General features: G+C 39.3%; 1 protein-coding gene across 1 annotated transcript in view; it reads right to left on the bottom strand.

The window, feature by feature from the left end:
- RAD51B (RAD51 paralog B) overlaps window positions 1-21,552 on the bottom strand; it is a 632,113-nt gene that overhangs the window by 61,511 nt on the left and 549,050 nt on the right. Inside the window, exon 8 of the mRNA XM_049770452.1 lies at window positions 5,670-5,773. Within this exon, the coding sequence (XP_049626409.1) occupies window positions 5,670-5,773 (104 nt within the window). The remainder of the gene's footprint in view (window positions 1-5,669; window positions 5,774-21,552) is intronic.

The following is a 21,552-nucleotide window of genomic DNA, read 5'->3' as shown; positions in this document are numbered from 1 at the left end:
GGCCCCAGGACTGATTATCTCTTGGGGAAAATCTAGGGGTAAGAAGACTGACTTTTTTTTTTTTCTGACTTTAGGTCAAATCACCTGGTGGCATTGGTGGTAAAATGGTGAGTGGAGCTACCCACCAGGTCAAATCATCTTCTTCAAAGTCTTTCTTGGGGTGAATATGAACATATACCTGTCAATCATTCCTGACTCAAATCTACTTTTCAACTTCTTTTTTTGGGGAGCGAGGAAGAAGTCCCACATGGCAATGTTCTGATACTCCTGACTCTAAACTCAGGAATCATTATCAGCAAACTCAGCGATCATACGGGATGCTGAGGATGGAACCAGAGTTGGCCTCTTGCAAGGCAAGCTCCCTAGCTGTCTTCCAACCCCACCTCCTGCACACCCCCCACTTCAGCTTTTTTTGAGGGGAGAAAAGCTTTATCATAAGTAGAGATTTTCTTTGTGTTTAGTTATTTTGTACTCCATAAGCTTTTCTTTTCTTTTCTTTTCTTTTCTTTTTAGATTTGGATAAATCTTTTTTTTTTAATTTATTTTTATTTTTTATTTTTTTATTTAAACACCTTGATTACATACATGATTGTGTTTGGGTTTCAGTCATGTAAAGAACACCCCCCATCACCAGTGCAACATTCCCATCACCAATGTCCCAAGTCTCCCTCCATAAGCTTTTCTAACCACAGAGAGTAAAGATGGAAACAAAGCCATGGCTCAGGCTGGCTGTTCCCTGTGAGCTCCTGCAGATTCCTCCCTTGCTCTGCTTGCATCTGTGTTGAAGGCATTGGCTTGTTCATACAAAGGAATTCCAACTAGGATTTCAAAGGAAACTTGATTTCTATCCCATACCCCCAGCAGGCTGGTTTTGTTAAAAGGTGTTTTTGTATTCAGTATTCTTTTTCTCTTTTTTGGTTTTTGGGCCACACCTGGTGATGCTTAGGGGTTACTCCTGGCTATGCACTCAGAAATCACTCCTGGCTTGGGGGACCATATGGGATGCCAGGGATCAAACCGTGGTTCATCCTAGGTCAGCCGTGTGCAAAGCAAACGCCCTACTTGTGGTAAGTACTTCCAAAAGGAGGACTATGACCAATCCATTCTGCATGCTACTGCTTCACTGATGGTCACTCACACTCTTCCTCTGCAGTGGAAACTTCCAGCTGCGCCTGAATTCCGGGTACTCATGAAACATATTCTGTTTACACATCCATCTACTTCTCCCAATAGATGGTGAAAAACCAGAGAACATCCACTTTGACACCCTACTCAGAAACTAGCTGGGTAGATAGATGTGCCTAAAGCAAGGCTCGCTGAGTGCACTCACCACTTCTTCTGGTTGCAAGGCAAAGATTAACCCATTTGCATAAGACTCAGCCTCCAGTTTATTTTCCTTTGCTGATCATCTTAATGTCTTTCCTTTCCTTTCTTACTAATTGAATTTTATCTTGGGGGTTGAAGACCTTGGCTGTGCAGTGGATCACCTGGGGGAGTTTATAAATAAAATAAATATGGTTGCCTGGTTCCATAGTTAAGAGACTGAAGAATGAAATAACAGGATGGGGGGTGGGTGGGGTAGTATTTTTGGTGGAGGTATTTTGTAAATGTTCCTGGGATGACTCTATATGTAGCCAGGCTTGAGAAACACTGATTTAAAATGATATTTCAGTCCCACATACTCATGAAAAGATTAATGTGGACTTTAATGAGTTTACCTTTCTCTGGATTCAAGGCAATTAATTACTCTTAACTACTTATTAGATAAGAAATCAAATACTGCCTTATGACAGTACCTTTGACTGTACTTTGACTCTTGTGTTGCATTTTGAATGATTCCTGAGGGTGTGTGTATGGATGGATACATATACATACATATGTGGGTGTATGTAAAAATCTCTTTCTAGAGCAGTAGAAAATTAAAGGCAGGAACTATGTCTCCTATTTCTTTGTATCCTTATGCCAGGGATGTAATACAAAAAACACCTGTTTTTGATTATTTAAGAAACTTTAAAAGGGGGCCCAGAGGGCCCGGAGAGATAGCACAGCGGCATTTGCCTTGCAAGCAGCCGATCCAGGACCAAAGGTGGTTGGTTCGAATCCCGGTGTCCCATATGGTCCCCCGTGCCTGCCAGGAGCTATTTCTGAGCAGACAGCCAGGAGTAAGCCCTGAGCAACGCAAGGTGTGGCCCAAAAACCAAAAAAAAAAAAAGGGGGGGCAGAGAGATATCGAAGAGGTTGGGCCACTTTTATTGCATGCAGTCAACTCTGATTCAATCCCCAGCACCACCTCTAATGAGCACTGCTAGAACTGAGTTCTGAGTATAAAGACAGAGTATTTAGTTCATAGAGCATAGAGCCAGCAGAGTGCCTGAGCACTGTCAGGTATGGCTCAATAACAAACAAACAAAAAATTTAATAAAGATAAAAAAATCAAAATACCTAGTGGAAGCAACTTAAATTCTTCTTGAAGGAGATGTTTTCGGGTAATAATAAAAAAATTCCAAAAGGGTGGGACAAGATTGAAACAATAGAAAAAAGAATAAATAAAAATCAAATGGGGACAAGGCTAAATTAGTCCCAAAGACAATGCTTCCCAGCTTCTTAAGAGGGTTTTGGGTTTGTTTTTTTTTTTGCAAACACTGAGCAGAATAAACAAGAGAATTAACTTGGCTTGTGCCCTGATAAGGAGATTTCTTTCTGGGTTATATAATTGACAAAGTTTCCAGGGTGTAAAGAAAGTACTAAGGCAAGAAGGACACCTCCCTTGGACTGTATCATTCAGGACTTGGGTTAATCAGCTAGCAGATCTGCTCAGCTTGACCTGACCCCCTTCCACAGCCCTGTGATCTCAGGCTAAGCCACACATTCAAGAGCTCTGGTGTAGAGCTCAGTGTCATAGAAACAGGATAAAACATAATCCTCATTCTATAACCTTGATCTCTTGATGTAGTGGCCCCTTTTTTTGTAGGGGGGTAGGGAGGGGGCGACCGGATAACTTCTCTAGTGGGCAGTTTCCACTGGTCTATCTATCCTAGGATGATCGGACATGTTCTCTTACTAAATAGTGTTATAGAAAAGAATGGGTCAGTAGAGTTACCTTAAAGCCTGGTCTTAATGTAGAGTTTGGGCCATAAATCCTAGCAAAGATGGATATTCATGTGGCTTCTCTACTTTGTCAAGAACTGCAACCATTGTAAAGGCTCAGGGAGTTACTTAGCACACCCTCTGTTGAGGGGAGATGTGATCATCTGATATGGAGATTCTTTCTACATCAAACTGTATCTCCATTATTTAACAGTTTTAACAGTTAGTCTCCAAAGGCACACACATTTTTATAGATTAATGAAAAGGAGTTCTTTTGCCTAGTTGGCCATTTTAATTCTGCACAGATTTTACTTAAATTTTGAATTGCTGTTTGAAAACAGGATACAAAGGCTTTTAAGTCTCCTCTTGATTGATTAGCAATGATAAAAACAAGTTGTCCTTTGTAGATTAAGATAATACTGCTGACCCATCTAATAGGATATAAGCTGATAGGCTGTCACTGATCCAGCCACACTTTGCTCTTGGTTCTTCTTTTGACCGGTGGCCTACAGTTGACCTTAGGAGTCAAGAACCAACAGTCACTGAAATCCCCCAGACACCAACGAGACACAAAATAAGGCATTTGTCCTATTGGTCATTTTTGTTGATAATGATAAAATAAATGGAAGTAACCAGTTAATTTATTAGAGCCAAAAAAAAAAGAACTATATAAATGCTAACAACAATCAATAAAACTAGGATTTAGAAATGTAGAATCTAAGATACCACATAAAATATATAGCAATTTGCCTGCCTTAGAGCAAGCAAAGGGTAGGAGGGAAATGAGTGATGGGAAGGGTGCACTGGTGAAAGATGATGTACCTTGTATGACTAAAACCCAACAATGAACAATTTTGTAACTATGGTACTTAAATAAAGCAAATAAAAACTGTAACTTTATATAACATAATTTATATATAATATATAACTTTAGATAATACATAACTACCATCTTAAATGTAAAAGAGAATGCCAATTACAAGTTTTCAAGAAATGGAGTTAAGATCCATGAAAATGAGTGACTCAGCCCTGATTCATGAAGAATTTTGCTTCCTCAAGTAAGAATTCAGTTTACTGACAATTCTACTAACATCCCTAACATCATTAGGAAATGAGTTTTTATCATGTAATTTATTACCTAGGGTACAAAATGAAGGTCATCAGGTTCTACTGCAATATTTTTGGATGTGTTCCATTGATGTATTAAGAACCCAGAATACTTGAATCATGAGGAGGAAGGTATTACTCAGGTAATGAACACGCCAGGGCCTGAACATTCAAGAATGTTCCCCTAAAAGAAAACAGGCAGGTCCATCTTCTCAGAATATGGCTGACTCAAATCATTAAGCTGGAATGTTATTTACACAGTCCTGAGCAAACCAAGAAGAATCTTCTGGTGTGTAACCAAGGGTACTTGGAAGGTTATGTCTGCAATAGGCAAAGGCTCATGTCTGTTTTTGGAAGACTCCTGATTTTTTGACAAAGAGCCAGTTTACCTAATACAGGTAGAGTACAACTCCTTCCCTTCCAACTTCTCTGGGAAGGACCACCAGCATGATATTTCCTGCCTCTTTAATAACTAAATTGCGTTTGTTTCTTATCAAATGGACAAATCTCGATTCTGGACTCTGCCTCAGGCACTACGCAAGAAATCTGTTTTCTTCTGCCCATATGGGAGGCCATGATGGGCCCAATACATGATTCAAGATGAGGTTGGACATAGGACAAACAAATTTCCTAACTAGGAAACATTTTACCAGACCCTTTCTTCAGAGAGAGGAGACAAGATTAAGAAAGGGGTAGAACGTATTATTTCATGGTTAGGGATTGGAAACAGGAATTCTCACTTGAAACCCAAGACAGAAATCATAAATAAGCAACTCAGAGCATCTTTTCCTCCTTTTGGAGGTTTCTCTAGCATCACTCAGTATTTTATCTACTGATATAGGATGCAAAAGCTCCCTGTATCCAGGAACACTTTATTTACTGGCCTAAGTAAATGGCCTAAGATTTTTAAAAGTATACTAATTTGGGGGCCAGAGAGATAGCACAGTGGTAGAGCATTTACCTTGCATGCAGCTGACCTGAACAGATGATGGTTCGAATCCCGGCATCCCATGTGGTCCTCCATGCCTACCAGAAGTGACTTCTGAGCCAGAGCCAGGAGTAACCCCTGAGCGCCACTAGGTGTAACCCAAAAACAAACAAACAAAAACACAAAAAAACAACCATACCAACTTCAAGTAAACGTGTAATCATTATTTCACAAGTATCTATTCTTCAACAATATTAACTGAAATGGTCATTTACCCTTAAGAGATGGATAACTTAAAATCCCAAAGAGCACGAACCCAGGTGACTTGCACATTTTTACATATCATGCTCACTCTGTATTTATGTATCTGTCACCCCCACTTTATTATAACTGCTATTAGAGCAGGAAGGGATGCTGGTGTCCTAAAACCACTCATGGCCTTCACTGATTGAGGAAAGATAATGTGGATGCTGCTTTCAGAAATGAGCCCTCAACAGTTCCATGGTACACATGTTCTCTAACCTTGGTGATTATTCCAAGCACTCACCTGTCTTTTTTCTAAACCAAGGTGTTGAAAGATCAGTCGGGTGTTCACACTATGACTCCAGGTATTTCCCAGGGCTGCTGCCATACAGCTGGATCCAGAAGGGCCTGAAAGGCAACAGGGTAAAAGTCAATTTATGGGAGCCTTTTCAAGTGACAGTGTTTCACATGTAAACCAAAGACCAGTCAAGACCCATTGCTTGTGGGGATTCAGAGGCAAATAAGTACCATAAAAATTGCCGAGTTAGAGAATGAGAAGGGTTAAGGAATATCACAGTAAATGAAAAACCAGCAAGGATTCCTTCAGTCTCATACTAGGCTAAAAGATAACCAGATTATATAATAAGAAATTAAATCACAAGGTCGCTTGGAGACGTCAATAACAATAAATAGAGTAACAACATCTATGGTAGAATGGCATAATAGCTACTATGTAGTGTAAGAACCAGTTATGAAATAGTCTGAGATTAATAGAGTTGTAAGACATTTTAAGTTGTAAGACTCTTAGTTATAAGACTCTTATCAGGGGTCTTAACTCAGTTTTCTTTATCAATATAGAAGTGGTATATAAAATTCCTTTGCCCTTCCAATCTCGGCACACACACCCAGGAAAGGAATCTGGAAGACTTCACTATTTCATATCTAATCTGTATTAGACATCCTTATCCCAAGAGAAACATTCTTTGACTGTCTAAGACTTTCCTATAAGGAGGAGGATCTGAAGTAAACTTTATCCAAGTTTCTGCCCTACTCCTTGTTGTACTTTAGCAACTATCCTTTGGTAGTCTCCCAATAAAACGGGAGAAAATAGTTCCTTCTCTCCTTACTTCTTCCTCCTTTGAGGTAGGATCATGGTCTGCCACTTAGAAGTCAGGCCCCACTAGCTCATTGAAACCTCTGTGCCCACGTTGGAATCCTAGCTTTAAAGGGGAACAGTGGGGTATTTAGTCTGCCTTAATTCCTAAAGATGCCATATTTGGGTGTTTGGATGGGAAAACATCAACGTTAAAGTCTTAGTTAAAATAAAATAGGATTCCTGAGTTTCTTATATATCATCCACTCGCTACTTTATTTGACATTCATCTCTCCATGTGGAATAAAAATTGGTCCTCTTTACTAGTTCAGACACAAACCAGGTCTACCATTTATGGACTACTGGCTTTGCCTGGCCTTCCATTCTTAAGTCTGATGCAATGCAGATGAACATGGCTCAGTGGCTATGAGATGGTTGGTAAAGTCTAAGTAGAAATGCTGCTTATAACTAGATTCTAGAGGTGGGTGGAGCATCTGAACAGTATTTTTTGTTTGTTTTTTTTTTTGTTTTAGGGCCACACCTGGCAATGATCAAGGGTTAATCCTGGCTCTTCACTCAGAAATCACTCTTAGAGGGCTCAGGGGACTATATGGGATGCTGGAGATTGAACCCAGGTCGGCTGTGGGCAAAGCCAGTGCCCTACCCACTGCACTATTACTCCAGGCCCAGCTGAACAATCTTATTGCACAAGACATCCCTCTCAAAAATTATTCAGCCCCAAACACAACAGTGCTATGGCTGAGAAGTCCTGGGTGAGATAATATTATATATTTCCTTGAATTCAAGAAGATATAGGAACAAATCAGATGGAAGTCAGTAAGTGAAACCACAAGCCTGGGGATTTCAGATTGTGGAAATTATTGGGGCCGGAGAGACGGTGTAGAGGGTGAAGTCTGTGCCTTGCACACAGCCAACTCAGGTTCAATTCCCAGAACCCAATATGGTTCCCTGAGCACTGCCAGGAATGTTCCCTGCATGTAAAATCAAGTGTAAGTCTTGAGTTGCTCAAACAAACAAAGTGAGGGAGGGGAAGTAAAGGAAATTTCACATTAAAAAAATAATAAAAGTCAAGGTGACTCCAGTTTTTTATGCACACAATTGAAAGCGCGCGCGCACACGCACACACACACACACACACACACACATTGTAACAAGTAATCTAGATAGTCTAATTATTCAAAGTTACATTCCTTATTTTAAAATCCTTCAGCAAGTGTTGGACATTCTATGAATGAAACTCAATCATGAACAACTTTATTATTGTGTATTTCACACAAAGAATTTCTTTATAAAATTTTTTTTAATTCTCTAACAGTCTCTTATCTAGACCAGAGGATAAAAATACTACCAAATGGTGTGTTCTGGGTGTTTTGACATCTGCACTTGTATCTTTTCTAGTACCATCTTTCTTTGGTCTATCAGGGAATGGTCCCCCCTAACCGCCTATCTCCTCTGTCCCCATCCTTCTTGACCTCTGGTCTCTTCTGCTTTCCTTATCCCTCTCTTCTTACTAGAGAAGGTGAACCTCAGGGGGTTGGCCAGGCCCAAATATTTTCCTAATACTGAAATGCTTTCAGTAGCTGGAAGGTAATAGATAGATAGATAGATAGATAGATAGATAGATAGATAGATAGATAGATTGATTGATAAAGAGGCCAGATGTTTGTATTTTAATACACAGGGATTTTTTTAAACTACTACAGAGACATTTCTCATCCATTTTTCTTGAATATGTAACATGTTGAGTCTTTCATTCTTCCCCCATTTTTTGGATAGAGCACATTAACAAAAAAATATTTTCTGCTCTCAGAAAACCAACACTAAAAGGGCAATAAGAACCAAGTTTTCCTTTCTTTTTGTTTGTGTAAAAATCTTTATTAAAAATGTAAGTATCATACCACACATTTAAAGTGAATAAATGAAATTTATTAAATTGAATTAAATTCATTAAAATGAATTAAGTGCAATGTTGCACTTTATTAATTCATTAATCTATTGCTTCTGTCTTGAAGTGTCTATATGTATGCATATATGTACACATATACATATACATATACATATATATATGGCCCCCTAAAACTGCTGGGAATGATCCTTGAGCATTGCCTGGTATAACCCAAACAAAGAAACCACACAATTCAAAAATCTTTTACTAAATCCTCAATTAACATCATCAATGAATTCTTGCAAACTGACATTTTAAGTGAAACGAATTGACTAAGGCCAGAGAGCTAGCATAGTAGGTAAGGTGCTTGTCTCAAATGTGGCCAATTCAGATTTGATCCCTGGCATCTTATATAGACCCCTGAGCACCAGCAGGAGTAATCTCTGAGTACAAAGTCAGCTTTGGATCAGCCCTGAGTAGCATTAAAACAAAATAAAAAACAAACAAACAAAAACCCAAACTTACTAATAGACTATAGGCATGATAAATAGGAGCTAAGTTCCCAATTTATACTTCTGATCTCTGTCTCTGTCTGTCTCTGTCTCTGTCTCTGTCTCTCTCTCTCTCTCTCACACACACACACACACATCACGAAATGTATATATAAATGCTCTCAGACACTTCTAAATTTCAACACTCATTTATATTCACTCATTCATTTACATTTACAACCCATTTACTCTAGTTCTGAGACGCAAGGAATGGAGTGGTGGAAGGAATCTGTCCAGGTAGCTTTAGGTATAAAGTAGGACCCACACCAAACAAGAGTCCCCTTCCATGGCTGGATGCACATCAATCCATACTCCCTCTGAAAGACATGGCAGGCATGCCAATAAAACATGTTTTTGGATGCTGGTGGGAACCTTCCTGACAAGAAACTAAGCCAACTCCACACAGTGGTTCTACTGGCATGTTCTCGTAACATTATTACCAAAAAATAGAGGACCCGCTGAATTCAGAATTGTTTAATATGACAACCAGCTTTAGGACATTTCATCATTCCCCAAAGAAATCCCATACCCCTTAGCCATAAGCCTCCAGTTGATCTTTCCTGCCCAGTGGTAATCAGTAACCAATATTTTGTTGAATCTCAATGGTGGGGAAGTTGTGCACTGAGGTAAATTTGAGAATTCTTTGACAGTCTCCTGGGAGCGGCCCTGTCCAGCTCCAGCTGTTGTTGTCATGTGGCAATGTGAGTTCATGGTTAGCCACATCTTTTGATGTTTGAAAGAGAAACCAGAAATCAATATTTAAAGTACAATTTCCTAATTCTTCAATGTTGGCTTAATTTAAAAAAATTTTTAAAACACACAAATAAACATACTTATGAGCCACAGCTGACTCATTCCCACCCAGCTTGCAATGTCTGTGAAGGAGGACATGCCTCATTGCTGGCCAGATGATGCTCTCAGGATGATGGGGGAACACTTCCAAGCCAGAGTCTTAGCCTTAGCTAATGTGCCTTAGCACCTGTTCTCCTTCTTCACCTCTCAAAACTGCAGTCTGACATCATGAATTTTCACACCAAGAATTCAGGATCCTCACATCAAGGTCTTGTCTTTCCACATAAATGTACTCCTGCTTTGTTTTTCTCTTTGGCTGACCAGCTAATCTGATCTGAACTGTCAGTTCCATTTTTAAACTTCTCCCAAGTGCCTTATTCCCAATGCACTGTGAAATTCAGCTGATAAAAATGATTTAAAAAAAATCCCATCTATTATAAAATCATTAGCTATTCCATTTTTCTTACCCCTTGACCTTAGGTCAAACCCACATTAGCTTTCCCTTTGGGAAGACTATCATGGCTTTCCAACTGATTTTCAAGCTGCCATCAGTTGCTGACTGGAGAAGCCAGTAACTCTATTCTATTATCTGATCAGCCTTTTCAAGGATTTGTCTAGCCATGCTTCCTTATCAATCATGATCATCACGCTTAAAAACTTTCAATGGCTCCAAACCAAGTGCCTTCAAAGTGGTCTAAATTCTCAAGGTTGGCACTTACGGCTCTTTGAGTTTGTGTCCACCCTGCCTGTTTAGACCTCTTCCTTCCATTCTATTCCATATGGATTTTTCTCCAATTTAATAACTTTTCCCACTCCACTCATGGACCTCCATCTCTACACATTGTATTCACTACCACTTTCTTCATGATCATAATAGAAATAACATCCTCCTTTCTAAGTTCCCACAATACTTCATTTCACAGTGTTACGCAATTCCATTTTCTATCCTGTGCTACATCACTGGTGTGCTTCTCATGTAGCCCCTCATACATACTTTAATAGAGAAAAAGTCACATATGATTGATATTAGTATTCATGAATCATTTAACACAACCTCTAAGACATAGGCTTTTAAATAAATGTTGATTAAACAGTTTTGTTTTGTTTTAAATTTGGTTTTGGGGATACACCCACATGTGCTCAGGAGTTACTCTTGACTTTTTGCTCAGGAATCCCTCCTGTAATGTTTGGGAATTCACATAGCATTGGGGATCAAACCCTGGGTGGCTACCAGTACTGGGATGGATCCAGGGAGAAAGGACTCTCATTCACTGCTGGTGGGAATGTTTACTGGTCCAGCCTTTTGAGAAAATATGGATATTCCTCAAAAAAAAAAACCCAGTAACTTGAAATACCATGCCTGGAAATATACTCTAGGACCCCCCAAAAATGCAGAAAAGGCACCTGCACTTATATGTTCATTACAGCACTACTCACAATAGCCAGAATCTGGAAACAACCCCAGTGTCTGGGAACAGATGAGTAGATAAAGAAATTGTGGTTTATTTACACAATGGAGTACTATGTAGCTTTTAGGAAAAATAAAGTCATGAAATTTTCTTAGACATGGATGAATATGAAGATATTATGCTGAGGGACACAGATAAGACATAGTATGATCACACTCATTTGTGCAATATAAAAATAGTACTATAATAATACCCAAAGACAATAGAGATGAGGACCAAGAGGATTGCTCCATGGTAGGAAGCTTGTCACAAAGAGCAGGGGAGGGCATTTAGGGAAGACAAGGGACCCCTGTGACAATAAGCTGGGAATGATCACTCTAGACAAGAACTGGATGCTGAAAAGAGGTAAAGTGATATGCACGATACTCCCTTCAGTAACCATACTGCAAACTGGTATTCAAAAGAGAAAAAAAAAAAGGAATAAAGAGAGAGAAGAAAAAATGTCTGCCACAGAGGCAGGCAGGGGAAGGCAAGGAGGACATAAGGATGTCGGGAAGCAAACTAGGAATATTGGTGGTAAAAAGTGTGCATTGATGAAGGGATTGTACCACTGAACATCAATCACGAACAACTTTGTAACTATCTCACAGTGATTAAAAAAATAGAAAAGATTTTTAAAATACCTGGTGGGTCATAAGCAAAGCAAGTGCCTTACCAGCTGTACTAGCTCCCTAAATCCAATAAATTATTCTGATCATGAATCATGTTATGTTTTTATTTTAGCAGCAGATGAAATTCTTTTTGTTTGTTTGTTTTAGGATTACATCCAGAGACTGAAGAGCTAATTCCATGTAACATCCAACATTGGATGACTTCCAATGTTCCTGAGGGCCATGTGGTCGAGGGGATTGCGCCCAGGGCTCCTGCATACAAGTCAAGCATTCCAGTCCTTTGAGTTATATCTCCTCATCCCAGTGGATTAGATTTTATTTGTATCTCACTGATGCTAAAACGAATAGGCTATAATTTTCCAAATTAGCTATAGAATGTTGCTGCTTATATTCCTGTAAAGTAGTAAAGTGAGATGGACCCAATGTTAAACTCTGTCAGAGAAAAATGACAGGAACATTTTAGAAGTTGATAGTTGGAAAGATAGCATAGCAGTGGGGCGCTTGCTTTGCATGTGGCCGGCCCGGAGGGACCTGGTTTGATTCTCGGCATCCCATATGGTTCCCAGCTTGCCAGGGGTGATTTCTGAGTGCAGAGCCAGGAGTGGCCCCTGAGCACTGCCTGGTGTGACCCAGAAACCAATCAATCAATCAAGAAAGTTTTAAAAAAAGAAGTTGATAGTTGGCTAAATATTCAAAATATAAATATGCCAGTACTAAAACTGTAGCATTTCCCCAGGTTTAGAGAGTGTTTTCAAAAGTCAGAATTATATTTAACCATTAGTACCTATTTAAAGATGCTCTTAGCCCCAAGTCAATAAAAACAGTATGAAGAGGTATCCATATATTTACATGTTCTCTGGACAGGTAAACTCAGATCACAACTAAAGGGCAGGAGGGCAAATGACCCTGGCAAAGTTTCTTTGTGGAAATTTATTACTGAGTAAGCCTAAGGAGAGAGATTTTTGGGAGGGTTTTATTATACTTTGAGTCAACACAAGAGCAAAGCCTTGCAAGTTTGTGATACCAAGAGACAATCTTTTTTCCTTTTTTTCTAAGACAATCTTTTTTTCTAAGTACTATATGCTCAGCTTTAAAAGTTAAGTCCTTTAAATAAAGAGGGCTTACATCTTGTTTGTGCTTCATACTGTAGTTACATCTGTTTTTTTGATCCTTACCTACCTCTTTACGAGGTAGGTACTGTTATCATTTCTATTGACAGACTAAGGTTATGAGAGATTACGTGCTCCCTAGATGCTCCCAAGGTCACTTGGCTGATGAATGATAGAGAGTGGGTTCGAAAGGAGGCTGATGACTCCAATTAACCTCCTTCAGGATAGTTATGTTGAACAGCCTGCTACACTGATGACTGGTGGGGCCTAGGCCCACCTCCAGGAAGCCATCAGTAGAGGTGAACTGTAAGCATCTTATCACTCATCTGAATTCTGGAAGCCTATCAGGGTCTGTCCTTAGCTTCCTCTGTTCTGATTAAAGTGATAACCTAGGGCAAGGGGATTCTTGAAAGGCACTGCATGCCCTAGCTTGGTCAGTTATTTAACCTGGCTCAACTGGCCCAACAGCTGGATTCAGGCAAATCAGGTGGCCTGAAATAAATACTCTCTGATTGGAGGCTTAAAATATCTCACTGTGAGTGAAAAGTTATTTTATTTCATACAACACAGGAATCAAAGGATGGTTCTGATTGGAAGTGGATGCTTGAAGGATTGGTGGGAATGGGGAGACGGCAGGGACATGGTTTCTTAAATTTGAAACTTTGTTTTTCTTTAGAAATCTCGGTGTTTTCCTACTTTTTTACTTTCAAGTATTCCTATCAGACAAGTTGATATAAATATGCATAAGTGCTGTTTATGGGAAGTTTAAGGTAAAAGGAAACTGCTTACCATCTTTTAGAAAAGGTACTTCCTGCCCAGTGACCCAATTGATCAGGAAAAAAGATAGGTTAATCTTCTCTATGCTTATTTTAAACAGAAATTCTAAAAATTGGGGCACTCTGTCCTTTCTTCATTTTGATGACTGCAATGTTTAAACATGTTAGGTTGGTGTTAGTTACCTCATTGCATTGGAATTTGGTTGATTCCAATACAATTAAAAATAAATAAGTGCCTTGAAAATATTTTCATTATTAGAGACTTTTCATTTTCATAGGATTGAGCCCATCAAGTATCTTGTCAAGTTAAATTTTAAAAATTATAAAGTTATTTACACCCAAATCAGGTCTCTCTTGAAAAAGTCTATGGGAACATTAGTTCTCTCTCAGAGACTGTATAAGTCAAAGCTGCCTGATATCCCTCCTTCCCTCCCTCCCTCCCTCCCTCCCTCCCTCCCTCCCTCCCTCCCTCCCTCCCTCCCTCCCTCCTCCTTCCCTTCCCTTCCCTTCCTTCCTTCCTTCCTTCCTTCCTTCCTTCCTTCCTTCCTTCCTTCCTTCCTTCCTTCCTTCCTTCCTTCCTTCCTTCCTTCCTTCCTTCCTTCCTTCCTTCTACCAGCTGTGCTCAGGGCTTACTCCTTGCTCTGTCCTCAGGGATCATTCCTGCTGGGGCTCAGGGAATCATATGTGGTGCCATGGATAAAACTTGGGTAAGCCATGTGCAAGACAAGTATCCTACCCATTGTACTATCACTTTGGCCTAAAGCTGTTCTCTTCCCGTGATTGCTAACCTTTCTTATAAAATATAAATTGTAATATTCTTGCCTCCAGGCAACTGAGGGTTCTGTATAACCCTATGATGAATATATTCAACATGAATAAATGACAAGCAAACAAACACTGATGGTGAAATTCCAGGGAGGCAAGTTTAGCTGTTATTTTCTTCATTTTTCTTTTCATTTTGCCAATAATGAGATAGATGAGGAAAGCTCATTAATGAAGCAGTTAAAACAACAGTATTTTGGATTCTGGACTATCTTTCAGGACTATTATCTTTTGGATCCAGTTTCCCACTCCTTTGAAGTGGGAGTAGTTATGAAGACAAATTTTTCTCAAGGCCAGGGCTCTCCCCCTGCTTTGTACATACGGGGTGTAGTCCCTGAGCAATAAGACAGGAGGAGGATAATCATGTTGCTATGTAGTCTTGATTTCGAAAAAGGTAATGGACCTCTCGTACCAACCTGTGTCAGTATTTAGAAGAGGGCTGTCAGGCAGCTTTCAATGGAGAAGTTTCTTCTCTGAAAACAGTTCAATTTATGACTCCTGTGCTAAGCATTTCTGGGAGGTCAAACTGAATCCCTAGTACATAACATAAAAGAGCCTGCCCTGTATTAAAGGGTCAACTTTAAAAGAATAGACTTTCCATGTTAAAAAATTAAATAAAAGTATATTGGGTCCGGCAAGGTGGCTCTAGAGGTAAGGTGTCTACCTTGCAAGCGCTAGCCAAGGAAGGAGACTGAGGTTCGATCCTCCAGTGTCCCATATGGTCCCCCCAAGCCAGGGGCAATTTCTGAGCACTCATCCAGGAGTAACCACTGAGCATCAAATGGTGTGGCCCAAAAACAAAAATAAATAAATACATAAATAAAAGTATAAACAAAGCAATGATTCCCAGAATAGGAACAGAAGGGAAGGAAAAGTTCATGGTTTAAGGAGGGCTGGATATTCTGAACTGAGGGGCTCTCTTGTTTTTGTTTATAGAACATTTATAAGTTCAGGGTCGGAGAGGGAATGTTACTATTGGAACTGATCTTCTACTTCTTATCTCTCATCCTTACTTCCTGAGCAAGTTCTATATGATGCTTGAGAGCATATGGCCAGCTGCTGGCAGGGGGACAGGATCCTGGAGTTCTATTTCTGACTTAGCTGTGCAGGCTTTTAGTGAGACCAGATGGAAGAATGATGTAAAAAGAACATCAGTGTAGCCCTTGGTACTGACCAGTTTCTTTGTCTCCCTGAGACTCGGTTTCCTCAGCCATCAACAAGAAGCTGTTCAAAATAATCTCAATAGGGGCCGGAGAGAGAGCATGGAAGTAGGGCATTTGCCTTGCATGCAAAAAGATGGTGGTTCAAATCCTGGCATCCCACATGGTCCCCGGAGCCTGCCAGGAGCGATTTCTGAGTGTAGAGACAGGAGTAATCCCTGAGCGAAGCTGGGTGTGACCAAAAACCAAAACAAACAAACAAACAAAAAATAAACAAAAAACCCAAACTCAATAGAACAACAGCAGGACATTTGCCTTGCATGCAGCCGATCCAGGGTAGACGGTGGTTCAAATCCCAGCATCCCATATGGTCCTCCGAGCCTGCCAAGAGCGATTTCTGAGTGCAGAGCGAGGAGTAATCCTTGATCACTGCTGGGTGTGACCCCCAAAAAATTAATCTCAAAAGTTATTTCCTGCCTGTACTAGGAACTTTGGATCTATGGTATTTTGATGACAAGAATTTAGCACCCCATTCTAGAACTTATATTTTCCAGGAAACCTGAAAGTATACAATAGCACACATGGTACTTTTGAATGAAAATGTCCTACACAACACTACTTAAGATTGAAGTGCATGCAGTTCTTTTCCTTAGAACTTCCTTAGATTTCTCACCAGATTAGAGAATTTTTTTTACTCTATTTTACTTTGATACAACCTTATGATGGGTAAGCCCTATGTTAGCCAGTGATCAAGTTCCAGGAAGCAAAAATGCACACCAGTGAAGCTTCATAATGGGAATCTGAGTTGAGAGAACAGAGGATTATCATCAATTAAAAATTCTGTTTCTGGGCCCGGAGAGATAGCACAACGGCATTTGCTTTGCAAGCAGCCAATCCAGAACCATAGGTGGTTGGTTCAAATTTCAGTGCCCCATATGGTCCCCCGTGCCTGGCAGAAGCTATTTCTGAGCAGACAGCCAGGAGTAACCCCTGAGCACTGCCGGGTGTGGCCCAAAAACAAAAACAAAAACAAAACAAAACAAAAATTAAAAAAAAATTCTGTTTCTGGGACTGGGAGGATAGCTCATAGATAGAAGCACATGATTTGTGTGTAGGAGGCCCAAATCCTACCTCCAGCAACTACATGGTTCCCAGAGGAGTCAGGAGTCACCCCTGAGCAATGCCAGGTGTTCCTTACCCCCACCCCAAATTAACAAAAACAAAAATGTGTTCCTCCTATCTAAAATCAGTTTCATAGAGATTGTTGAGCTCCATCATGTTTTTTATTGGGTGTTTCATTGGAATTGGGAAGGTGACAGGAGAACTTTGTTTAGCCCCAGGAGAAAGAAGAGAAAATATTTAGATCTGTATTTTCCCTAAATTTGCCAGAGGAGCCCAAGTTCCCCTCCTATTAATAGATCATCCGCAATTGTACTAGTTGATCTTGCAAGCCAATGGGGTGCAAGAAAATGGAAAGTTACCTAGAATAACTATTAAATAAAGAATTCAAGATAACCTACATGATCCTGGAGTTCACAGGGAAAGGTTTCATAAAACAGAGATAGAGATGGGCTCAGACATCTCTTCTCCATCAAAACTGATTTCCTTGGGGGCTGTGGTTCAGTAACTGAACATGTGAACCTGCTGTATTTAGTGTGTACTCCACTTCCTCGGGTCTCTAAAATTGACAATGGTCTGTAGGTCAAGTTCCAACGGAAATGATATTTCTGACCTAGATCTAAATATAGAGCACTGGAAAAAAAAAAACCCATCAGCTGCAAATGGCTCGGGGACCACACACTTTCTATTAAGTAACCACAGTATCTGAACTGCCATTTTAGATGAGGAAAACTAGGTATATTTTGCTATTTGTCAACTTCTGAGTTTTGAGATTCTCAAAATACTTTCAAATTATTGGTGTTATTTCAGATTGACAAATAAAGGACCCGAGGCATAAAACCACACAATAACTGTCCCAATGCCATCTGTCTACCCTGAAGAAGGGTATTTAGGTTGAAACAGGCATCTTCATTTTGGTAAAGCTCAAGGGGAAAAAGGGGTGAATGTACTCCTAAGTCTTTACTTGCACAATGTATTTAGGCTGATCCGAGTTTCAGTAAAACTTGTTAGTGAGGAAGGTAAGAAATGTGAAAAGATGAGAAAAGGTGTGGTGATCAGAACTCATTGGAATGCAAGTGTAAGTAAGAGATGGAGTAAGTCTGCACAGCAGAAGGTAGAGGCAGTTAGCTAATCACTAGAATAAAGACTGATATGCTTAGCAAAACCACTCTAGTGACACCATTGGCTTTTGTGGGGGAAAGAGAATACATTTTCTAACCAGGAGCTTACGATAATAAAAAAATGAATGATATTTTCCCAATTATGTACTGATACAGCATAACGGTTCTGGAAAAAAAAAAGATGTTAGAGCACCCTACCGAGATGTCATGTAAGAAACTGCAGAACAAAGATGAAATTGCTTACTCTACAGAAGAATGGTCTGGAAGCCATCTCATTTGCCAAATACAAGTTCTCTAGAAATCACATTCTAGGGGTTCTCTGCTGTTTGCAGTGACTATCATTAAGGATCAAGATACCTAGAAAACCAATGACTGATCTGAGAAAGATGAACAGGATATCTGAAGAGAAAGAAGCAGTCTTCTCAGTCTCACTCTGCCTCCAATAATCCCCACAAGGCATGTCCCTGAAGGATTTCTCCAGTAATTCCACTTTCTTTTTGTTACCTCCAGTGAAGGGGGAGGTAGGGAGTGCTGAGTGATAACCTTTATAAAAGACCTTATAAAAAGAACTCTCAGGGGCCAGAGCGATAGCATAGTGGTAGGACATTTGTCTTGCACATCGGCAACCCAAGTTCCATCTTTGGGGATCCCATATAGTACCCCGAGCATACCAGGAGTGATTTCTGAGCTCAAAGTCAGGAGTAATCCCAGAGCATTGCTGGGTATAGCCCCAAACCAAAATAAATAAATAAATAAAATAAAAAGAACTCTCTAATTAAAAAATAGATTCACTCATTAGAGAAAACACATACTACCACAAGCAAAGACTAACCAAAGAAAACAAAACCCATTCTAGAAAGAAAGAAAGAAAGAAAGAAAGAAAAAAGAAAGAAGAAAGAAAGAAAGAAAGAAGAAAGAAAGAAAGAAAGAAGAAAGAAAGAAAGAAAGAAGAAAGAAAGAAGAAAGAAAGAAAGGAAAGAAAGAAAGAAGAAAGGAAAGAAAGAAAGAAAGAAAGAAAGAAAGAAAGAAAGAAGGAAGGAAGGAAGGAAGGAAGGAAGAAAAAGAAAGAAAGAGAAGCAGAAAGAAAGACAGAAAGAGAAAAAGAGAAAGAAAGAAAGAGAGAGAGAGAGAAAGAAAGAAAGAAAAAAAGAAAGAAAGAAAGAAAGGAAGAAGAAAGAAAGAAAGAAAGAAAAGAAAGAAAGAAAGAAGAGAGAGAGAGAGAGAAAGAAAAAGAAAGAAAGAAAGAAAGAAAGAGAGAGAAAGAAAAAGAAAGAAAGAAAAGAAAGAAAGAAGGAAGGAAGGAAGGAAGGAAGGAAGAAAGAAAAAGAAAGAAAGAGAAACAGAGAGAAAGAAAGACAGAAAGAGAAAAAGAGAAAGAAAGAGAGAGAAAGAAAAAGAAAGAAAGAAAGAAAGAAAGAAAGAAAGAAAGAAAGAAAGAAAGAAAGAAAGAAGGAAGTAAGGAAGGAAGGAAGTAAGAAAGAAAGAAAGAAAAACAAATAAAGAAAGAAGAAAGAAAGAAAGAAAGAAAGAAAGAAAGAAAGAAAGAAAGAAAGAAAGAAGAAAAAGAAAGAAAGAAAGAAAAAGAAAGAAAGAAAGAAAGAAAGAAAGAAAGAAAGAAAGAAAGAAAGAAAGAAAGAAAGAAAGAAAGAAAAAGAACGAAAGAAATGCAGGCTGTTTCCCTTTTGAATGTAAGTTTAAATTCAACATAGCCAAGAATATGCTTCTGTGAAACAGGTTTTCTTCTACAATGTGTTCTGACTTTGCTGCGAGTCAGCAAATTCCTTAAATCATACTCATCTGCCATGGTGATTTTTCAGTTTGCTTCCTACTCCCATTGTAGAATCAGAGGCATAATGGATTCTACTGAGTTTTCTGTGTTACATAGGATCACCATCTGATTTTTTTGACTCTAATATTTTTTCCAGGTGATGGTGGCTGTAGCACCTTCCCTTTCTGATTTCAGTTTATTTATAGTGTTGGTAGTCAGGAGGGGAGGGAAAATCACTCTTGGATGTGTGCTTTCAGTCAAAGAAATCTAAGGAAAGCAAAAGTAGTACATTCTTTCTCAGTTGATTTTCCTAGGGAAGTTCAACTCCAGAGACATGATGTTTGGTAGCTTCACATCTCCAAGAAATGAACCTGGGCAAAAAGGAGTCAAATGACAGGCCACATGACTGAGGGCAAAGGGACACACACCATCAACTCATGGTGTGAATTCAATTGTTGACAGTGGCCACAGAGAAAATGCTGTGGAAGAAAACCCATTCCTGTGGTTGGCTTTTGGAAATCATTTCACAGGCAAACCAGTACCAGAAACAAGGTTATTCCAAACCTAAACCATTACTAGGAATGGACCTGCAGAAAATGGCTTTAGTATTCAGGCTGGATCTCTGCAAATAATGACAGGAGGAGAAAGGAAGTGCTAATGTTTATCAGGAAATATGTTCCAAAGGAAAAATATTTCTGTGAAACCTTTAGTGGCTTAAAAATGTAATTAATGCAAAATGAAAAAAGATATTTCAACCAAATGTGCAGTCTAATCCTAGACTAGATCCTGGATCAGGAAAACAAAAGAAGAAAAAACTACCAGAGAGAACATTAATTCTCTGTGACATTCAAGTCCAAATATGCCAGTTATATAAAATAACAGTATTGCCTGTTGCAAATTTCATCATACGTGCAAATTTCCTGGGAGAGAGAACTGTATTAGGTAAAGAAGGTCTTTGCTCAAGAGAAAATGCTAAATTATTAGAAGATGAGTGTTTATGATGGTTTTAACTTACTCTCAAACGGTTTGGCAAAGAAAACTAAAAATTTATATTTTAAAAACAAACAACAATGGGGCAAGAAAATGGCCAGAACATGAGTTTTGTAAATGTTTGAATTCAATCCCTGGCAATGCAATGTCCCCCAAATATGAAGCTAGGAGGAGACCCTGAGCACTACTAGGTATGACCTCCCCAATTACTTTTAAACCATCAATACATAAATAACAATAATTTGGAGAAATAAAAAACAATGTCCATATGAGGAAATTGAAAATTCATTGTGCTTTCTTGAGAAACTCTTCTGTAAGACCTACACTCTTTTTTTAAACAGAATTGTGTGAAGATGTAAGTTGGCCCACCTAGAAGAATTGGGGCCACTTATTTAGTAAGGCATCATGTAACAGATATGTTACATGAAGAATTATTAAGAATTCATGCATAAGAATTATTTGTACTTAGTAAAAATCATTGCCCCATCCCAAACTTAGTGAAACAGGAATGAGAAGTCTGCATTTCTAAAAAGCTTTCCTACATGATTCCAATATACTCTTTGAAAAAATGGCCAATTCTGTTTAAGGCCTTCACAGGAAGTCTTAGAATTGTGGACTTCATAGCTCCTCAGACTGTCCATGCTGGCTGGTGTGGCATGGGTTGTATGGGTTAGAAAACGTGCCCCCAGTATCCTGTCATAGAGCTCTGCTTCCTTTCAATGGTGAGAAGCACCAGTCTGAAGACTGGCCTTTATCCCAGTTCTTAAGACTCCTATCTGCCGGCTTTATCTCTCTCTTTCCTTCCCAGAGGAATAGAGAAGAAAGATGTAAATGCTCCTTAGAACTGCCATAATTTATCTGCTTGCAGTGGCTGTCAGTAGAATCACCCAACCCCTCAAT

This window comes from Suncus etruscus, chromosome 3 (assembly GCF_024139225.1).
Source record: "Suncus etruscus isolate mSunEtr1 chromosome 3, mSunEtr1.pri.cur, whole genome shotgun sequence".
NCBI classification, from domain to species: Eukaryota; Metazoa; Chordata; class Mammalia; order Eulipotyphla; family Soricidae; genus Suncus; species Suncus etruscus.
The sequence above is the reverse complement of the archived record's forward strand: the minus strand, read 5'-3'. Positions and strand labels throughout refer to the sequence as shown.